General features: G+C 39.8%; 1 protein-coding gene across 1 annotated transcript; it reads right to left on the bottom strand.

The window, feature by feature from the left end:
* Positions 1–6,676: 6,676 nt before the first annotated feature.
* LOC105233265 (WD repeat and FYVE domain-containing protein 2) lies at positions 6,677–22,572 on the bottom strand. Its single transcript, XM_049445888.1, has 7 exons — positions 22,329–22,572; positions 21,929–22,276; positions 21,756–21,868; positions 21,576–21,702; positions 21,324–21,520; positions 7,184–7,325; positions 6,677–7,131 (listed from the first exon to the last, which is right to left on the bottom strand). The coding sequence occupies exons 1-7, from the start codon at positions 22,487–22,489 to the stop codon at positions 6,993–6,995; spliced, it is 1,227 nt and encodes a 408-aa protein (XP_049301845.1). The 5' UTR covers positions 22,490–22,572; the 3' UTR covers positions 6,677–6,992.

Raw genomic sequence — 22,572 nt, 5'->3', positions numbered from 1 at the left:
TCTTAACTTACATTTCAGTCTGTTCGCGACTATCTTCTTGATTTGTTTCTGACAGCAAAACCGATAAAACTGGTTTCCGTGACACAAAAAACCGATACAAATTCTGTTTCGAATATCAAACCAATAATATCTGAATTCATGACACCTACTGCTCTTTTTGATCGGTTTTAATTCTAATTCCGACAACTATCTGATTCCACAACACCCTTGTATATTTACTTACCACCACACATACACATCATATATATTGAACATCTAAACTCCCTATATTTGCACCAAATACAGGATTTAAAAGTATATATAGAAAATATTTCATCTATCAAGCGGATTAAAAACAAATAATACAAATATTAATCCTTATATGGAGGATGGAGTGTAGAAGTTCACGCAAGTGAGGAAAGTTCTCCCATCGCCATTCACTTGGGAGTGGCCAGAAACGATTCTTTTACATATGACTCAAGCAGGTCACGACTTCCGGTCTTTGACCAAGTATCCTCTGGGTACCCTAAGAACATTCGTTTGAAGGCGAGCTAAAGTGAGAAGGCGAAACATCCCCTGCATAGGGTTGTGCGCAGGGTTTGGGACCCGCCACGTAAAAAAACACCCCCAATGAAAAACAACAAACAGCCTCGGCTGAGAGACCCCCCTTTTGATGACGACCATGGCAAACGAAATAAGGACTATGACTTAATGGCATGCACCTGGAATGTCCGGTCCCTTAATTAGGAAGGTGCCGCTGCCCAGCTTGTTGATGTTCTCTTGAAAACAAAAGCTGGCATCACTGCCGTCCAAGAAATGCAATGGACGGGACAAGGACAGAGACGAGTAGGTCCTTGTGACATTTACTACAGTGGCCATATAAAGGAGCGCAAGTTTGGTGTGGGATTCGTGGTGGGAGAGAGACTCCGTCGCCGAGTACAATCATTCACTCCGGTGAATGAACGTCTAGCCACAATACGCATCAAAGCGAGGTTCTTCAACATATCGCTGATTTGCGCCCACGCCCCGACGGAAGAGAAGGACGATGTGACCAAAGATGACTTTTATGAGCGCTTGGAGCTCGCTTATGAGAGCTGCCCCCGCCACGATGTCAAAATCGTGCTTGGCGACTTCAACGCCAGGGTGGGCAAAGAAGGTATCTTTGGCACTACGGTCGGCAAATTCAGCCTCCACGAGGAAACATCCCCAATTGGGTTGAGGCTGATCGACTTCGCCGGGGCCCGAAATATGGTTATCTGTAGTACTAGATTCCAGCATACGAAGACTCATCAAGCTACCTGGATGTCTCCGGATCGAAAAACCACCAACCAGATCGGTCATGTTTTGATAGACGTAAGACACGTCTCCAGTGTTTTAGATTTGCGTGAGCTTGCAGCCAAGATTCGCACTCGTCTCTGTGCAGCAAAAAACGCACGCCAACAAACACAAGAAAGGTTCGACGTCGAGAAGCCACAATCACAACAGACAGCCGAACGATTTTCTACTCGAATTGCACTCCTGCTCTCCGAGAGCACTCGTCAACAACTCGGCATAGGGGAACTGTGGGACGGCATTTCAAATGTCCAGCTGCAACCGAAAGAATTGGTTTTCGGAAAGTGCAAAAGAATAGCTGGTACGACGAGGAGTGCCGTGTCGCAGCGGAGAGAAAACAAGCTGCCTACCTCACAACGTGACAATCGACCACAACACGTGCGGGATGGGATAAATACCGAGAGTTGAAAAGGGAAGCGAGACGCATTTGCAGACAGAAAAAGAAAGTAGCCGAAATGCAAAAAATTATCACAAATGTGTTTTTTGGACTGTATCCATATGGATACATACTTCGCTTATGGTAAAGAAAAATGCTTATTATATATTCAGAAGTAAAAAATGCTAGTGGGTTTTTTGTAAGTTTTTATTTATTTCAGAAGTTATAAAACTTAAAATTCATTTATTACAATAAAAGCAAATACTGAGAAAGCTTACATACTAAAATTATTACAATATAAAAAGAGGCTAAAAGTTACAATAATTTTTTTTTAAATTAGTTCTAATGAAACTTTTTCTAAACCCGGTTGCATTGAACTGCTTCTGGAAAATATTCTATTGGAATTGATTGAAAAAACTTTTTTAACATGCATATAATCTAAAGGAAGTAATAATATTTTACTAGTAATTCAGACGTCGAGAAGCTGCAATCACAACAGACAGCCGAGCGATTTTCTACTCGGCTTGCATTCCTGCTCTCTGAGAGCACTCGTCAACAACTCGGTATAAGGGAACTGTGGGACGGCATTTCAAACTCCTTACGTACAGCTGCAACCGAAACCATTGGTTTTCGGAAGGTGCAAAAGAACAGCTGGTACGACGAGGAGTGCCGTGTCGCAGCGGAGAGAAAACAGGCTGCCTACCTCGCAACGTTACGATCGACCACAACACGTGCGGGATGGGATAGATACCGAGAGTTGAAGAGGGAAGCGAGACGCATTTGCAGACAGAAAAAGAAAGAGGCCGAAATGCGTGAGTACGAAGAGCTTGATAAGCTGGCCGACAGGGGTAATGCTCGAAAATTCTACCAAAAGATGCGGCGGCTTACAGAAGGTTTCAAGACCGGAGCTTACTCATGTAGAACCCCCCAAGGTGATCTAGTCACCGATGCCCAGAGCATACTTAGATTATGGAGGGAACACTTCTCCAGCCTGCTGAATGGCAGTGAACACACAACGCCAGGAGAAGACGAACCCGATTCCCCAATCGATGACGATGGAAAAGACGTTCCATTGCCGGACCAAGAAGAAGTTCGAATAGCAATTACCCGCCTGAAGAACAACAAAGCGGCGGGGGCGGATGGATTGCCAGCCGAGCTATTCAAACACGGCGGCGAAGAACTGATAAGGAGCATGCATCAGCTTCTTTGTAAAATATGGTCGGACGAAAGCATGCCCAACGATTGGAATTTAAGTGTGCTATGCCCAATCCATAAAAAAGGAGACCCCACAATCTCTGCCAACTACCGTGGGATTAGCCTCCTTAATATCGCGTATAAGGTTCTATCGAGCGTATTGTGTGAAAGATTAAAGCCCACCGTCAACAAACTGATTGGACCTTATCAGTGTGGCTTCAGACCTGGTAAATCAACAACCGACCAGATATTCACCATGCGCCAAATCTTGGAAAAGACCCGTGAAAGGAGAATCGACACACATCACCTCTTCGTCGATTTTAAAGCTGCTTTCGACAGTACGAAAAGGAGCTGCCTTTATGCCGCAATGTCTGAATTTGGTATCCCCGCAAAACTAATACGGCTGTGTAAACTGACATTGAGCGGGACCAAAAGCTCCGTCAGGATCGGGAAGGACCTCTCCGAGCCGTTCGATACCAAACGAGGTTTCAGACAAGGCGACTCCCTATCGTGCGATTTCTTCAATCTGCTGCTGGAGAAAATAGTTCGAGCTGCAGAACTTAATCGAGCAGGTACAATCTTTTATAAGAGTGTACAGCTGCTGGCGTATGCCGATGATATTGATATCATCGATCTCAACACCCGCGCTGTTAGTTCTGCTTTCTCCAGACTGAACAAGGAAGCAACGCAAATGGGTCTGGCAGTGAACGAGGGCAAGACGAAATATCTCCTGTCATCAAACAAACAGTCGTCGCACTCGCGACTTGGCACTCACGTCACTGTTGACAGTCATAACTTTGAAGTTGTAGATAATTTCGTCTATCTTGGAACCAGCGTAAACACCACCAACAATGTCAGCTTTGAAATCCAACGCAGGATAACTCTTGCCAACAGGTGCTACTTCGGACTGAGTAGGCAATTGAGAAGCAAAGTCCTCTCTCGACAGACAAAAACCAAACTCTATAAGTCACTCATAATTCCCGTCCTGCTATATGGTGCAGAGGCCTGGACGATGTCAACAACAGATGAGTCGACGTTGCGAGTTTTCGAGAGAAAAGTTCTGCGAAAGATTTATGGTCCTTTGCGCGTTGGCCACGGCGAATATCGCATTCGATGGAACGATGAGCTGTACGAGATATACGGCGATATTGACATAGTTCAGCGAATTAAAAGACAGCGGCTACGCTGGCTAGGTCATGTTGTCCGAATGGACGAAAACACTCCAGCTCTGAAAGTATTCGACGCTGTACCCGCCGAGGGAAGCAGAGGAAGAGGAAGACCTCCACTCCGTTGGAAGGACCAAGTGGAGAAGGACCTGGCTTCGCTTGGAATATCCAATTGGCGCCGCGTAGCGAAGAGAAGTAACGACTGGCGCGCTGTTGTTGACTCGGCTATAATCGCGTAAGCGGTGTCTACGCCAGTAAAGAAGAAGAAGAAGAAGTAATTCATATATTTCATAAATAATGATATTCTTTGAAGCAATTTCTTGATCCGTTGGGAATGAACAGCAAAACATTACACTTTGAGCATTTGTATCTTGTTTGACTCTTACATCCTTTCATTTTGCATCTTCCCTTGTCTGTTGCGTGTTCCGGCCAATGTTGATTTCCGTCATGTCGTGAAGAAGTTGAGGCAGTAGTAATACGCTTTTTGTTTGTGGTTGTGGGAGTAGTAGGAATATCTTGATTTAGGCTTGACGTTGGGCGTCCTCTTTTACGGGAACATGCCTGTTGATTGGACCGAGCTAAAAGCCCATTTGCTATATCGTTGCGAAAGCTCAATAGGTCCATATACTTATTCTTCGGGTTGTTATTTTCGTGGTCCATTCGATACTCTAACCACGAGTTACACACCGCCAAATCAATGAAATGTTCAAAAATCTTAAGAGTTCACTTCCTAGATCTTATCGAAATTCTGTATAAAGAAAGGAGGAAATCCATTTTATTTACTCCTCCCATATTGATATTGTACTCTGATACAATACTTGGTTGTATTATTTCAATATTTTTCTTTTTTTCAGAAGAAAATTGGGAGATTTTATTCACGGGTTCATGGCCATGGATTGATGACACAAGTTGTACAATGCCCCCATCTAACCATCTGAGAACAAAAATATTATCTGCTCTTTCGACACGATAGTCAAAACTTCCACGGCCTTTTCTTCAGTTCTTTTTCAGATTTTAAATTAATTTTTCCGAATCTATTTCCTCTTATAGTACCTGTAGCCCAAATTCCTTTTTGTCTTAAATGTAATACTAAATTCAAAGTAGTAAAATAATTATCAAAAAATAGCTTGATTTTTTTCCTCAGGAATAGTTTTTGCTAGATGAATCACTATATCAGAACAAAATCCCAGCTTTGAGCCACTCAAAATTGTCCCTTTTCCCTGATATATTTCAAAATCGTAAACTATGCCTTTTGAGCTGCAAAGACCAAATATCTTCATTCCCCATTTGATGGACTTGTTGGGCATATACTGTCTCAGACAGGTTCTACCTTTAAATCCACACAAAGATTTTCATCTTTTGGAATAACGTACTCTTTTTTTTTAAACATGTTTACAATAGGGCGAATTTTGTAAAGTTTGTCTCCCTTTTTGTGGGTCTGTTGTAAACTTTAAATTATTTCGTACAAAATGGAATCTTTGCCTGGACATATTTTCAGGGAATGACGGTATTACGGTACCATTTGTCCAATACATTTCCAAACGCGGATAACTAATGGTACCAATCATTATTTGTAGACCTAGATATTTCACAAGTTCTTCTTTAGTTAAATTAACGCCTTTTCCATTTTTAATAATTGAAGCCTGGTTTGTTGAAAATACCACTTGTTGAAGAAATTCTTCTGTAAAGTACTCTAAAAAATACTCCATAGGTAACTTTGTATTTTTCTTTGGGTATGTTCCAGAAAAAGATGTTTCTGGACTAGTCCAGGATGCTCTTTTCCAACGAAATTCTTGAACTTTTTTAAATGGAACCTGTGGAGTGTTAAAAATTATTGGACTCTTCTGAACTGCCCCATCAACTACGTTACTGTCTACTATATCAAAAATCCTATCATCTTCATCGTTATTGTCTACATCAATATCTTCTATGTTGATCTCATATGGACCTTCCCTAGAAAGTTCTTCTAGTATAAAGCTGTTATTTCTATCGAGTGCACCAAATAAATTATTAATAACTTCAGATTCTTCTGGTTCGTCCAAATTAGAAACATCGGAATTGACAAAATTAGTTAAAATTTTTTCAAGTTCAGCATCCTTTAATTTTCTTGGCATTTTTTAATTAAATAGATGATATCAGAGCTAAAACAAGAACGTCTGTATCATAGCAGCATCATACGTAAAATGATTTCATTTGTATTGGGTGGTATCATTTACAACCACAACTTTTGTTTGTATCCATATGGATACATGCAATGTTTAAAAAATCCGCAGAGCTTTTTTTTTTGTTTAAACCGTAAATTTAATGATGCGAAAAGTTAAAATAAGTACTTTTCTTTATGTTGAGTATATTTTTCTTTTAAAAAAATGCAATTATATGAATGTTATTTGTAAAATAAAAAAACATCTTTCCCAAAAAAAAAAATAAGTCAATTTTTAAAAATGCTATATTATTCTCAGTTTTATAAATATCCCAATGTTTTTTATGTAGAATGATTCATAATGTCTGAAAAAACGGTATGATGTCGAAATGTAACTCAATTCTTTGACTTGGCGTATTTTTAAATGCTTGCAAAGTTGAGTGTATCCATATGGATACAATATAGCGAAAGGGTTAAGAAGAATACAAATATTAGTCCACATATGCATTTATTAAATATTCATTACATGATACAAATAAAGACGACAACAGCATTATTCAGTTTTTATAGCGAACTTTGCTTTGGTGTCTCCCAATATGCGCAAAGAATTACAAATAATTTCAATACAAATTTTAGAAATGGAGCTCGACAGGTATCTATCATCCACACACGTTATTATGCTTCCAATGGAATAAAACTTCTTATAAATTGAGATAAATCATGAATAAATAAAATTTGTAATAGCAAAATAAAATCCTTAATAAGGGATTTCAGCATAAATCCAGATAAAGCTAGGCCATTTTTATTATGCCCAAATTGAAGATAAATCCCAGATTTTAATAATACGATCCTGTCCAACGGTCAATAACAACTTTCGATTCTCATCCAAGTCCATATTAATGATAGAATGTTTTGCATCATGAAATGAAGCCAATGAAGGACGTCTAAAACTTGTCGCTTTTTTAATATATTCTCACAACATATAAATAAACATACTCAACACTTTGTAATTGCTTATAGCATGGATCACAACAACGCACATCGAATTCAAATCCCATTATAGGGATATTAATACGGTTTACAGAGCAATTGTCACATACAGCCTTTCCACAGTGTCGACAATGGTGCTGTCGAATGCCTGAAAATTATAAAGCATATAAATTATTACTAAATTGAAAGCAAACACTACTAGGCTATTTCCGAGCAACTGAAATTATTATAGCTCAGGTTACCAACGGAAGTGCTGGTAATTTGTTTAATTCGGTTTGTTTTGTTTAAAATCGACTCCACTTTAAAGCATTCAGAAAGCTTTAAAGGAGTCGAATCAAACAAATTACCAGCACTTTCGTTGGAAACCTGTGCCACAATATATTATCACATGATTGCACAATTACGTTGCGTTTTTTAAATGATGGATAAACCCTTTTCAACAAAAAATATTTGCGGAATCTAGGAATTTCATGAATATATAAATATATATTAATACATCAAAACCTAAATACGATCTCAGTAGCATTACAAAATTTGATAATAGGTTCATTGGATACTGTCAATTTTAGACTAATACTTAAGATAAGTTCTTGCTACACTTTACGTCGATCCCAGTGATCCTAGCATAAGGGATCTCAATTTGAAAATCCAGCCTAAAGTTTTACGACTACTTACCCAAAACGCCAAAGAACTGCGAGTCAAGATGTCATCAATAAGACTAAAACGTCTAAGTTCATCGGTCAATCGCCGGGAGTAAAGTTCTTCACAAAGGTTCTCAACTTCTCTCTGACACCAATCTACCAACTTATGGTAGTCTCACAATTAAAGTCATAAACTACACATTCGCTTGGATGCAGTAGAAACAAACATACATGCCAAACACCGCACATTGGATTATCACATGATGACTTTTGATGTCCCTCGTAGAACAACGTAATAGTGGAGCCTACATTTCTGTTAGGAAGTTTTCGCAGAAATCATCATTGCAGTCACCAACTTGGAGCAGAATTGCTTCATAGGGACATTACTACCTTTCTACAATACCCCGGCGAGCTTCAATACACATACAAAATTTGGGTCTTTAACAACTTGAGACATGTACTGAACATTATTTGAAGTGAAGCAACTTCGATCTGGATACTGAAAGAGTGCGTGCACGATATAATTCACCTCTTTCCATTGTCATAATAACGTAACTTAATATCCCTTTCTATTTTGCCAAACTCCGTCGAACAACCAACAGCACCTTTCCTGGATCTACAGCTAAGTGATTTCGATTACAGTTAATTTTGTACTTTCCCCCAATCAGGGCTTATACCCCTTTTACGATTTTCTACTCCACTCGGCATTGGAATTGAAGTTAAAGCAATTCAACTTCAGTTCCACCCAACTGTTTTTTGGTATTTTGAATTGTCCATTCGAACTTCCTAACACCAAGGAAAAAAAGTTTTATTGACAATTAAATGGCTTTTAATTAATGTTTATTGCATATTCATAAGTTATTCTCGTTTAAATGGGGAATTATTTTGTTTTTTTACTAAATGAGATGAAGTAGGTTTCCACAAACTCTTTATTTCCTTGCTGTCGCTAGTTATCAATAATAAAACGCACAATAGTTTTATCTTTGTACTGAGAGCAACCTACGATACTACATATGGTTCAAACAAAATGAGCTTTTAAATGTTATGAAAAAAAAAAAACACAAATGACTGAAAAGGAGCAAAATGCTTCAAATTTTAATTTTACTTAATTTGTATATTTCTAGAAGTAGCAGATTGTATTACTTCTTTATGTTCAAAACATTTCCCACGGTCCTTTAATTTTATTTTAATGTTTCTAAATTATAGTTTGTTTCGTCCAGTTTCGTGATTTTACTCGACGACCTCAACAATTCTATTGTTTTCTATTATTTTAAACCATTTTCTGTTGATATTTCTCCCAAATAAATTCAAAGATGGATGTGCCATACGTTTTAAGAGAGGTAGGGGTATATGTAATATCTTTGGAATGGTATGAATGAACCAAAATCCGCGTTATGATACACACTTTTAAATTTTTTTTTAGGGTGAAGAACATTTAAAAAATTTCGTTTAACAAAAAATTATGTAAAATATTATTATTTAAACAAATGGATCATGAAAAAATATTTATAATACTAGCTGACCCCGCAGCCGTTTTCCTGCGTAAAATTACATACATATGTGTTTTGATATAAAAAGAAAGTTAAATTTATCATGTTTTTTTTTTTTAATGTAACGCAGCTTGATTTTTTGGTTTCTGTTGTGCGTAAATGTACAGAGAAGATAGTTTTCCAACTCGTACGCAACAACGCCACGTATTTTTAGCGGTGTAAAAAACATAGCGGCTCCAAATTTATACCACACATTTCCTGATGATTGTCATCTCAAATGCAATTTTTACTGGAAACCGAATCCGTTTGAACTGAAATGGCAAATAGATAGAACTCAAAGGAATTCGTAGAATCAAGCATTCTGCCCCCTTGTATTCGATAGGTGCGTCACAATCAGTGGGGTTCCATTACACAGTTTCGGTGCTTGTAGATTGCGAAACATCTATCATCTAACAGCACTTCAAGATAAAGTCCAAGGAGCTGTTGCTTGAAAAATCTTGCTGTGAAATCGTGACGATCGCTTGCTGATATCCCGCGCTCTATAATACCGCACGTATGTCATCATCCTGGGAGTACTCGGTCATGTGCCTTGGGCTGCTAATGTATGTTGATGCCAAAAATAACGCCGACCGATAATAGCGCGATCTCTTCGTAGCATCGTAACAAATTTCAATCTGTAATTGATCACTTTGTGTGCAACACACATAACATTTTTACTGAATAATTTTCAAAAATTTTTGAAGAAACCGACAAATTTGAACGATTCAAATAATTGAAAAACAAAACAAAAAAAACTTTATAAAAAAATTTGCATGGAAAATATTAACTTTTTGGAATTTTCCAATTTTCCGACTTTTCTTCACGAAAAGCATACAGGTCTTTTTATTTTTAAACCTTCCCCGTTCCACATAGAACATTCTCTGAAAATTTCATCAAGATTGGTTCAGTCATTCCCTTAGCGTTACTAATAAACAAACATTAATTCGTTTGTATGGATAAAATAAAAGGGCTGTTTTTAGGGGGTTTTCGGAAATTATTCGAATTTTTCTTGCCGTAAAAACCATCCTTGAGCCTCAGCGAACATTTAGAAAAAAGAATTGGCCAAATTGGTCCAGGCGTTGTTGAGTTAAACCCTTACCAACACATTTTGCGATTCATTTTTATATATAAGAAGATAGCACGAACATTTTTCTTTGACTTCACAAAATTTCATCGATTTCAATAACATTAACAAAAAAAAAAAGAATTTTAACGAAATATTTATATCACGGGGTATGCGTCTCGTCCCCTTTCTAATGAACTGCTAATTTTCAAAATCGGAAATTTTTCGAAATTTTCATGTATCACTTGACGTGGTTTAACCCACTTTGCACCGAGCTTTCGCCTCTTTAGAGCATGTTGTTGTTTGTTGTTTTAACGGCTTAGCTAATCCCCGTTAGGATGGTAAGGGTCGTTTGCGTTGTCGTCGAGGTCATCTAATGGGAGGCCCAAGAAACGTGTTGATTCGATCGGGTCCGACCAATGGGAGGAGGGTGTTAGATGAGTGGGGTTTGTAGGGCGTACAAAGAGGTGGCCAGTGTCATGCGGAGACTCGTTGCATGCAGGACATACATTAGGTATATCAGGGCAGATTCTGGATAGGTAGGAGTTTAACCTGCTACAATATCCAGAACGAAGTCGCGCTAGGGTCACTCGTGTTTTTCGCGGCAACTGGAGCTCTTCATCTGCGATAGGTGGTGGTTTGACTCCAAGAACGCCATTCACGGGAAGGGAGTCGGTGTAGGCGTTGATGGCTCCACTGTGTATGGCGGTCAGTACCTGTCGAAAGTCAGTTGCGTCCGAAGTCCGGTCGGCGTACTGTTCGATGTTGTCGACGTAGTCGAGGAAAGACCTTTTGATGCTCCTAGGAGGCGGTTCCGCTCCAAGCAGATGGCTGCAAGGGTGATTCCTACGGAAACATCCCAGCAGGAACTGCTTGGAGAGGAATTCATTATGCTCCATTACAGATAGCATAAGCGTCTCACTGTGGAGGTGTTCAATGGGAGACATCAAAAGCCATCCCGTCTGGTCCGGAGTGCGGTATTCTGGCAGGTCTGAAGTTTCCTCATCTGCGTACCACTGCATCCAGGCGACCATATTGGTGCTGCGTAGTTGAGGACCGGCCGGCCGATTGCCTTGTAAGTTGCCAACTGTACCTTGGCGACAATCGCGGTCATATGGGGAGAGAAGGAGCATAGACTATCGAAGGTTACGCCTAAAATCTTAGGGTTATTGACAGCCGGAATTTTGATGCCATCGACTGAATATTAAGTTCAAGTCTATACTCCTTCGTCCAGTTTGTAAATATGGTCGCTGTGGATTGGGTGGGGGAAAGTGTGACGTTTCGTGCAGTAGGAAACGAGAAAGGTCAGAGAGGTGGTTGCGAGAGTTTCGAGATATAGAAGTTAAACAGTAGCGGGGAGAGGAAACCACCCTCCGGAACCCCCTGTTTAATTCTTCTGAGTGTAGATGTTTCACCTCGAAATAGTACGGATGACTGACGACCGCTCAGATAGTTCATGGACCACCTCTTTAACCCTGGAGGAAGCGTTGTTTTTTCTATGTCCTGCAGTAGCATTGTGTGGTTGACTGTGCCAAAGGCTTTTGACAAGTCCAACGCTACGAGGATCGTTCTCTCACAGGGTGGTTTCTGGCTGAGGCCACGGACTATCCGGCCGTTTATGACGCTAAGTGCTGTGGTGGTGCTGTGCACCTTTCGGAATCCATGCTGGCGACTGGCTAGGCTCAGATGGTGAGTGAAAGTCGGGAGTAGCAAGGCCTCAAGTGTCTTCACTACTGGGGAGAGGAGAGTTATCAGGCGATAAGATTCCCTTTTGTTGGCGGGCTTCCCAGGTTTCAGTAGTGGGACCACTCTTCCGTTTTTCTAGACATCGGGTATTTGAAGAGTGGTCAGAGACAGTTTGAGGACCTTGGTGAGATTACTTACTCCCGTCGAACCTAGATGTTTTAGCATTAGCATGTTGATTCCATCAGGGCCAACGGATTTGGATGATTTTGCTTTTTTGATGACACTCTGAACCTCTTCAGTTTGGCATTTTGCGCAGCCGTTGGTTAAGACATCTCTTGGCTTTGTCTACCGAAGAGTGCAGTGTAAACTGCCGGCTAAAATAGCTCGCGCTCTTCGGATTAGACAAAGCTTTGACAGTAGCCCAAAGCTTACTCACACCGGTGGAGAGGTTGCAGGACTTCTTGAGAGCATCAGCTTAGCAAATATCTTTTCAACGGTGGATTTCCCTGAGCCCAAATTCCACAGTATTTTCCCCCAAAAAGCAATGCTTTATTAACACACGAAATGCTTTATGATCCATTTTTTTGTAAACTAACACAAAATGCTATATCTCATTAACTAATAGTTCTAATCTAACTAATAGAAATCATATAGATGGTAGTAGTATTATCTATGTATGTACCAGCCACAGTGAAGCGTAGACGGGTCCTCTAGTTTGACATAAAAATGAAATATAACAATAATAACACTGGCCTAAACTCATTTTGGTGCCTAAGATTTTATACCTGATTTTGGATGTATTTTGTGAGTTGATATGAGAAAACAAGTCACATTTTCCATATCATAAGAAAGAAGAAAACACATCTAAGTAGCGGGAATGTGGTTCATCCTATCGTATGAGTGATGCGCGATGCAGTGGCTGGCAAACGTTTGCAAAATAGTATACGGGGAAAATAAAATAAGAATTGTAGGTAAACTAGAGCTGTCAGCTGACATCTAGTAGCGGGAATGTGGTTCATCCTACCTACTATACCGACTACTGATGCGCACAGAGCTGCACAAACCAAAACTGTTTTTTTTTTGTAGGCCAGTGTAATATAATAAAACATAATAACCAATAAACGCTTAAAATCAACCAATAAATAACACCGGTCAACGCGACTTTTGGGTCTGACATCTACATGTTAAATTTTAGTTTCTCCTATAACGAAAATAAGAAAAAAAATTTTTTTCCGGTTTAAGTTTGCTTTCGTAGAAGTTAGAGCAATTTTTCGATTTTTAAGCAGAAATGACTGATTTTTATATTTTTTCTACAATTTCACTATAAATTATAATTAGAAAACTTTTTTTAGATACAAGAGTCGTTTTTATTCAAGATGTGTGATAAACAATAATATATAAATGTAAAATAACAATAATAATAATAACATTATAACTTTAATAAATTCACCGCAAATAAAACAGAATGAATCAACATCATTTTTACACTGACTTGATGATATTTTTTAACTGAGTAATACTCTAGAGATGAGCGATATGGTGATTTTTCGATATCTGTGATTTCAGTGATTGCTATTTTTAAATCACTGTGATTTTATATTGCTTTTGCGATCGCAACTAAGTGGAGGTTAAAACGTCGTTGTTGTTGTTGTAGCGGCAGATTCTGCCGATTTGACACTGTTTGGCCGAATAAAAGTCCTGGGGGCCTATTCTGTAACTCGATTCGAAAAAAAATTTACTCGAATTCGGATTTTGTATATTCTGTAACTCGATTTTCGGATTTTCAAGCCAATTTTCGGATAAAATAATCCATAGCTTATGAGTTGTAGAAAGCAAAAACGAAAATTGTACGTATTTATTGACACAGGGTGGTACAACTTTCGCATAATTATAAATCAGATCCGAATTTCGAATAGAATACATTTTCGAATCGAGTTACAGAATAGGCCGCCTGATCTGTTCCACTTACGTAGACCCGACTGTCGTGAGAACGACGAAAACGTTTTGTCGTTATTGCCGGCAAATTCTCTTTTGGCTCCTATAACTCGAGTCAAGTTTTTCCGTCTTTCTTTTCACTACACTTTCGCAAATGTTGGAGCGGTTCGGCTAGCTGACACTTAGACCGTATAGCATAGTTCATTTGTATCATATCACGCATTTCTTAGAAGGAATTACCATTAGTGTGGTGATAATTTGTTTGTTTAGAATACCCGCTTTTAATATTTTCAAGATCTAATAATTAACGGGAGTTTCCTAATCTTTGGGAAAATATTAAAACCCCGTAATTTTTTTATTCCATAATTTTTTCTGAAATTAATTAGTTCCAATTCTTGTTTTCATATTTGGTTTTAACAATAAGTAAAAATTAAAACTTTAATTAAAACAAATTAAAATATTCCATTATTCCATTTTGCTTACATTTCATCTACCACTTCAAACATCTGCTATACTTCACTTCTTTTCCTTGATACATTTCCTGCCATTATTAAAAATTATAAGAGCGTTACACTCAAAACTTCAAACCGCTATGACGAAAAAGAAGAAAGTTGTTACTTTTATGCTATTTGTTATTGTGATCGTAATTCACAGGTTCGAACTGCTATCGTAAATCATAGGTTCGAACTGTGATCGCAATTCACAGGTTCGAACTGCGAAGAAGCGAACTGCTATTTATAAAATGTGATCGCAGTTGCGATTTGCGATTTTTCAATCACAGTGAAAAAATCACCGGTAGTGAAATATCGCTCATTACTATAATACTCTAATATTGTTGTTACAGCTATAATAAACAGGTTAACATTCACTACTGTGCCTCTTACAAATAACAATACTGTTTACTTTCGGGTGAATCAAAGTGCTGCCATCTTTGATTTATGAAATAAATTAAAATATATTTATCGATGTAGATCAGCCCAAAGCAAACTTAAAGAACTAATGATTAATATTTAAGTGTTTTTCAATGTCTAGAATCAGAAGTCAAGCATGAGAACAGAAACCCAAAAAAAGATTTTTTTTTGTTGACCGGTGTAATTTTCAATTACTTGTTTCATATTAAAACAAAAATATGAACTTTTATTCAAAAATTAAATTGTATAGTGCTTGTCGTTTAGTTCGGGGGTAGGTGCAACAATAGCACTTCCATCGTATGTGTGAAGAATCGGGCCTTTTTAAGAGTATGTTGTGCAGCACACAGCAGACAAGTACTCATTTATTAAAAAATGTTTGACTCTCTCGGTCTTTTATTTTTTCCCGCATTTGTTTCAAGCTACAAAACTTTTCTTTAAGGGGTTTGGGGTAGTAAGAATTTTCAAAATTTTTTTCTTCGCATTTTCGTCAAGTGCAATATTTTAAATATTCTCTGAAAATTTCACGTTGATCCGATAATTACTTTTTGAGTTATTCGAGTAATAACAAAGAGAGCTCGGGCGCTTCAAAGCGCTAATGTGAAACTTTAAACGCGTTTGGCTAAATGAGTTAAGCGTTCCGCCCCCATACACTACTACAACACACCACTCACAAAGCAACACTGGCCCACTCACCACACTTGGAGACAACACTCATCGACTGGAAGCAGAAGTCTACACCCACACACACACCAATGCACGCCGTACCTCAACCCACCATAACTCTCCACAGCCCAACGAGCAAAAACCCTTGTCAAGGAAGAAGCCGCCCTTTTCGATCACGACCTACGAGCATGACCTACCATTGCTAGCGGTGGCCTGATAAACAGCATAACCTGGCGACCTATGCTAACTCTTGCATCAGACCATCTGCCCATAATTATCTCGATCAAGAAGCCTCCCGATTTCGTTTCTGTGGACAACCGTACCTTCATTAACTTCAAAAAAGCTAATTGGGTCGGCTTCACAGAATTCACTGAGAGCACCTTCAACGCTCTACCCATTCCTACGGACGTATGCGTTGGCGAACGTCAATTCCGCAAGGTGATCGCAGCAGCTACTGCTCGCTTCATCCCGGCTGGAAGAATAGCGGAAATCCACCCCAATTTCCCAGCCGAAGCAGCTGTCTTAGCTAATGAGCGCGACACCTTACGCCATGCCGATCCCGGGGATCCCCGAATAAGGGATCTCAATTTGGAGATTCGGCGAATGGTAAATCAACATAAGCGGACGAAATGGATAGAGCACCTGAAGTCCTGCAACCTCTCCACCGGTGTGAGTAAGCTTTGGGCTACTGTCAAAGCTTTGTCTAATCCGAAGAGACACGACGACCGAGTTGAAGTTCAATTCAATGGTCATGCCTCTTCGGACCCGAAGAAGTGCGCGAGCTATTTTAGCCGGCAGTTTACACTGCACCCTTCGGTAGACAAGGCCAAGAGATGTGTTAACCGACGGCTGCGCAAAATGCCAAACAACTGCGCGCCACTTACTTTCACCGATGAGGAGATTCAGGGTGTCATCAACAAGGCAAAATCCTCCAGATCCATCGGCCCAGACGGAATCAACATGCTAATGTTAAAGCATCTAGGCTCGACGGGAGTAAAATATCTCACCAAGGTCCTCAACCTGTCGCTCACCACTCTTCAAATACCCGATGTGTGGAAAGTCGGAAGAGTGGTCCCACTACTGAAACCTGGGAAACCCGCCAACAAAGGGGAATCTTATCGACCGATAACTCTCCTCTCCCCAGTAGTGAAGACACTAGAGGCCTTATTACTCCCGACCTTCACTCACCACCTGAGCCTAGCCAGCCACCAGCATGGTTTCCGCAAAGTGCACAGCACCACCACAGCACTTAGCGTCATAAACGCCCAGATAGTTCGTGGCCTCAACCAGAAACCACCCTGCGAAAGAACGATCCTCGTAGCGATGGACCTGTCAAAAGCTTTTGACACGGTCAACCACAAAACGCTACTGCAGGACATTGAAAAAACCACTCTCCCTCCAGGGCCATGGTGGACCAGGTGGACCATGAACTATCTGAACGGTCGTCAGTCATCCGTACTATTTCGAGATGAAACATCTAAACTTAGAAGAATTAAACAGGGGGTTCCGCAGGGTGGTGTCCTCTCCCCGTTACTGTTTAATTTCTATATCTCGAAACTCCCACAACCACCAGAGGGGGTTTCCATAACCTCGTACGCTGATGACTGCACGATATTGACGTCGGGCAATGGAATCGATGGCATGTGTTCGAAAGTGAACAGCTACCTCTCTGACCTTTCTCGTTTCCTCACTGCACGGAATCTCCAACTTTCCCCCGCCAAATCCACAGCGACCATATTCACAAACTGGACGAAGGAGTATAGACTGGAGCTTGATATTGCAGTCGATGGCGTCAAAATTCCGACTGTCAATAACCCTAAAATTTTAGGCGTAACCCTTGATAGTCTATGCTCCTTCTCTCCCCACACGACCGCGATTATCGCCAAAGTACAGAGCCGCAACAAGATCCTCAAGTCGCTAGCCGGCAGCACATGGGGAAAAGACAAAGAAACGTTGTTGGCAACTTACAAGGCAATCGGCCGGCCGGTCCTCAACTACGCAGCACCGATATGGTCGCCTGGATGCAGTGGCGCGCAGATGAGGAAACTACAGACCTGCCAGAACACAGCACTCCGGACTACGACGGGATGTCTCTTGATGTCTCCCATCGAACACCTCCATAGTGAGACGCGCATGCTTCCTGTAAAGGAGCATAATGAACTCCTCTCCAGGCAGTTCCTGCTGGGATGTTTCCGTAGGAATCACCCTTGCAGCCATTTGCTTGAAGCGGAGCCGCCTCCTAGGAGCATCAAGAGGTCATTCCTCGACTACGTCGACGACATCGTACAGTACGCCGACCGAACTTCGGACGCTACAGACTTCAGACAGGCACTGACCGCCATTCACAGTGGAACCATTAACACCTTCACCGACTCCCTTCCCGTGAATGGCGTTCTTGGAGTCAAAGCACCACCTATTGCAGATGAAGAGCTCCAGTTGCAGCGAGAAACGCGAGTGACCCTAGCGCAACTTCGTTCTGGGTACTGTAGCAGGTTAAACTCCTACTTATCCAGAATTGACCCCGACATATCCAATATATGTCCTGCGTGCAACGAGTCTCCGCATGACACTGGCCACCTCTTTGCATGCCCCACAAACCCAACCCATCTAACACCTTCCTCCCTTTGGTCCGACCCCGTCGAAACAGCGCGTTTCCTGGGCCTACCGTTAGATGACCTCGACGACAACACAGATAACCCTTACCATCCTAACGGGGATTAGCATATCCGTTAAAACAACAACAACAGCGAGCAACATCAGCGGACTTTTTGATTTTCGACGCGCAGCAATTTTCTCAGTTTTTCACAACCATCGTGTGTCATCATTTTTGATTTTCGTCGCGCAGCAACTTTCTCAGTTTTTCACAACCATCGGGTGTCATCATTTTTGATCTTCGCACAGCAGCTCATCCAACCTAGTTTCGATTTGTTTTATATATACACTTGGTGCAGCCTCCGACCAAGGAGCCCAACAATTCACGGTTTTCCATACATTTACTGTCACTCCAGCGGTATCCGACCAGGGAGATTTTCTTCTTTAACATTATACTTAAAATATTGTTAACGCATTTGTGAAGCATGTGAGTATCCTCCTGAATTAAAAGACAATCATTTGGCCATAACAAAAAAGGCATTTTATTCCGGAGTGGGTGCTAAGGTGTAAGTGCTAAAGAAATTATCTATAAGTAAGTAAGTGGTAAAATAACTAGCGTTTTTCTCAAAACTATGTTTTTTGGATCGGTGACAACTGTAACTCGAAAACCACTCTGTAGATTTTAATGAAATTTATACAGCTTTTAGAATACATAATAAACTTGGGCCTGATCGAAGGATTTTTTGTTTTTCAAAAATTTCGATTTTTAAGGCCAATTAACTGTTGATTTTTTCCCAAAAAATTCCTGAGGCCGCCATTTTGTTAATTTTTGAAATCCTTCGATCACGCCCGAGTTTATCTATTTATAAAACAAATTTTCTTTGCTCGATTGCTTTTAGATGAATCTCCAAGGACTTATAGTTGTCACCGTAAGTACCGTTTTTTGGAACAGGGTCAACACAAACTATAACTTTGGAAATTAATTTTTTTTTTTTTGAAATGTTCGTGACTTCAAGTCAACACATTCTATAATAATGCCATATTACTACTTTTGTAAAATAACATGATTTAATAGCAAAAAAAAAATACTGAAAATTCTCATTTTTTCGTGCCTCTGACTACTCCTACCCCTTAAGGATCCCGAAACAATTTTCGACTCTCAACATGATACTGGCTGTGTACTTTGTCGAATTTAGCTAAAGAAGAATTGCTTCGGTATGGTGTTATCAAATGACAATTTCTACGATAGCCGGTTCTGCGATACCGGAATTGGCTTCGGCCATTTATTATCATTTCGACGATCTAACCCTGTTTGGATCGGTAAGTGACATTTGTCACCATTAGATCAACACTTAGCAACAAGGTTGCTCTATATCCTCCTAATCTGTGATGGCTTTGATTCCAAGCTCGCATGAATTTTTCTGCTTCTCCATGGCTCCACCATAATTTCATTCCGATTAGTTCATGAAATGGTTGGAGCCGTTGTTGTTATTGTTTTAACGGTTATCTAGTCCCCGTTAGGATGGTAAGAGTCATGTGCGTTGTCGTCAACGTCATCTAACGGGAGGCCCAAGAGACGTGCTGTTTCGATGGGGTCGGACCAAAGAGAGGAGGGTGTTAGATGAGTGGGGTTTGTAGGACATGCAAAGAGGTGGTCAGTATCATGCGGAGATACTGCAGGACATACACTAGGTATGTCAGGATCTATTCTGGATAAGTAGGAGTTTAACCAGAACTGGTTGGAGCCGTCTAAAGGCGTGCTCAGGCCTTAAGGCTCATAGGGAGTGTAGCCCCATGCTGCCAGCGCACTAATGCGACAAAGCCCCAACGCCTGTGCAAGATGCAGCCTAGTGCCCAAAAAGGTCCCACTAATCTCAACTAATCAATATGACTCCCAGTCTGAAGAGAGAACTGTCCTAGTACTGTTGGACTTGTCGAAGGTCTAGTTAACAATACAATAATACTTGAAAAGATCAGATACACCACGCTTCTTCCAGGACATCATGGGCCAGGAACTATGTGAGCGGTCGACATTCATCGGTATTATTATCTCTATGACCTCAAACGCAGATGATTGTACGATAATGACGTCGGACAACGGAATGGCATATGTTCAAAAATGAAGGCTTATGCCCCAGAACTTTCTCGCTTCTTCACCGTTAGTAGTATAAAAGTTGCTAAATCTACGTCCACCTTATTCACGGACTGGACGAAGAAGTACAGACTGAGTAGCTAAACATTCGCTATTGTCACTAAAGTACAGAGTCGCAACAATATCCTAAGTCGCTAGCCGGCAGCCCTACAGACAATTACGGGACGCCTACTAATGTCTCACATCGAGCACATACAAAATCCTACGTGTAAAGGAGCATAAAATCCTTCTCTATAAGCAGTTCCTTCTCGAATGTTTTCGTAGAAACCATCCCTACAACCACTTGCTTGAAGAGGAATCGCCTTATAGGAACATGCAGAGATTACTATTACAATAAGGAAAACCACTAACAAAAAAATTTGAAACTTTGAGTATTCTCAACTGAGAGTTTTTTACGCATTAAATTGATATTATCAATATCCAAAACATTAACCAATATGCAGTGGAAGACCATACATTTGAAAAGGAAAATTGTCATCATTTACAGTATATCTTAAAAAATTACAACACTTAATTTTGTTAAAAAATTATTTTCTGCCCAAAATAAAGAGCATATTCAACGAGAACTTCGATAATCAGTATATACCCGATTTTATCGCACTTTCTGTAATAACAAATATAACTTCCACTTACCGATCCCAATAGTTTTAAATCGCCGAAATGAAAGTCCCTAGGTTGGTAAAATCTGTGTCATTTCTGATAATATAGAATCGACTGATGTGAGGATTGTATCAAGGGTGTTATTTCGGCGATATATTCTTCATTGGGCTCATAAGTAGAAAGATATAGACGTGGTTATTATTCTACTTTACCTACTTTCATTCCGAATTGGAAATGCTAGAAAACAATTATTTCATTTCATAATTACCTATTATTATTTTAGCATTATTTTCGCTAAGTCAGATACATAATTATTATATCTGTATGATTAGGGGAATGATTTGGTTTTATTCATCATTGCGATTTATATTTACCTATTTGTCTTTGGTCCATCATTGCTCGGAAATTCCAAAAAAATGGACGTTGACATTGTTGACAACTATTGCTTTCAACCCATCCTGGTACTTCCTTTCGCATCGCATTCATTTCCCAAAAAACCATAACAGAATCTTCACCTCCGCTTATTAGTTGCTGGGTATGATTGGCATACGCAAGTGATGAAACTTTATTACTAAAAGTGAAAGAGGTGAATACAAAGATTGGAAAGAAAAAAGATAAAAATCTACTTGTGTCCTTGGAGTTCATAAATTGTGCCACGTTTTCCTCCAACATCCCATACAAAAACCATTTGGTCGCAAGATCCACTAAACAGTAACTGATGTTCTTCTACCCATTTCAAGCATCGAATACTGGCTAATAATTTATATGTCTATATTTTTAGCTATACAAATAAAAATAATAATTACTAGTATGTCCTTTAAAGGTATTAATGAATTGAACTCCTTGTACGTCACATCGTAACATTGTGATCATACCAGCATTGTCTCCAACGAATGCATATTTCGCCATGGTGTCAAATCTATAAAGAAAATAATCTTAACAGCTTATACAAAAATATTCGTATATTTTGAAGACGTACTGAAGTGAAGTACAAGGTGTCTCAAAACTGTAACTACCCAATCTCTGACCATTTTCGGTAGAGTAAAAGACGAATGATTTGTCCTTCCCACATGACAACACCCATTTCAGCATATGAGCTACTACAACTTCCATTACACGACCCTGATGAGCTAAATAATCTCGGACAAAAGAAAGACGGTTGCAGTCATCCGAAAATAAGTATTGGGTTACCGTTCCGTTATCCTGGCCAATATACAATTGTCTTTCGGCCGCATTATAATATATAGACGTACCTCCTGAAGGCATACTTTCACATATACTAGGCCAATACTGCCCAGAATCTCGTTTAAGCCACACACGTATAGTTCTAAAAAACTTTTTTTTAAATATTTGGATTTCGAGCAAATATATGTACAAACTTGTCATCAGATACGCTTATAACTCCGTTTTCTCCAGGAATAAATATTGCAGAATTAATATCATCACCACTACCCTCCAGTTTATTTAGCAATTCCAACTTCTTCTCCGAACTGAAACGATTATCACAACTGCGTTGAGCCGGCTTAATTTCTGCAGCCATGTTATTATGAAAGTTATTTCGGACCTATAAACTCATTTAATTTAATATCTTCCCGATTAATTATCGATTATCCTTCCCATACC

The sequence above is a fragment of the Bactrocera dorsalis genome, chromosome 1, assembly GCF_023373825.1.
Source record: "Bactrocera dorsalis isolate Fly_Bdor chromosome 1, ASM2337382v1, whole genome shotgun sequence".
NCBI classification, from domain to species: domain Eukaryota; kingdom Metazoa; phylum Arthropoda; class Insecta; order Diptera; family Tephritidae; genus Bactrocera; species Bactrocera dorsalis.
The sequence above is the reverse complement of the archived record's forward strand: the minus strand, read 5'-3'. Positions and strand labels throughout refer to the sequence as shown.

Excerpts from the sequence above, each read along its gene's own strand:
- LOC105233265 (XM_049445888.1), bottom strand. The coding sequence starts at position 22,489 with ATGGCTGCAGAAATTAAGCCGGCTCAACGCAGTTGTGATAATCGTTTC. Across the intron at positions 22,277-22,328 it reads ATAAGCGTATCTGATGACAA|AACTATACGTGTGTGGCTTA; the intron begins GTTTGTACATAT and ends AAAGTTTTTTAG. Across the intron at positions 7,132-7,183 it reads AAGCAATTACAAAGTGTTGA|ACGTCCTTCATTGGCTTCAT; the intron begins GTATGTTTATTT and ends GACAAGTTTTAG.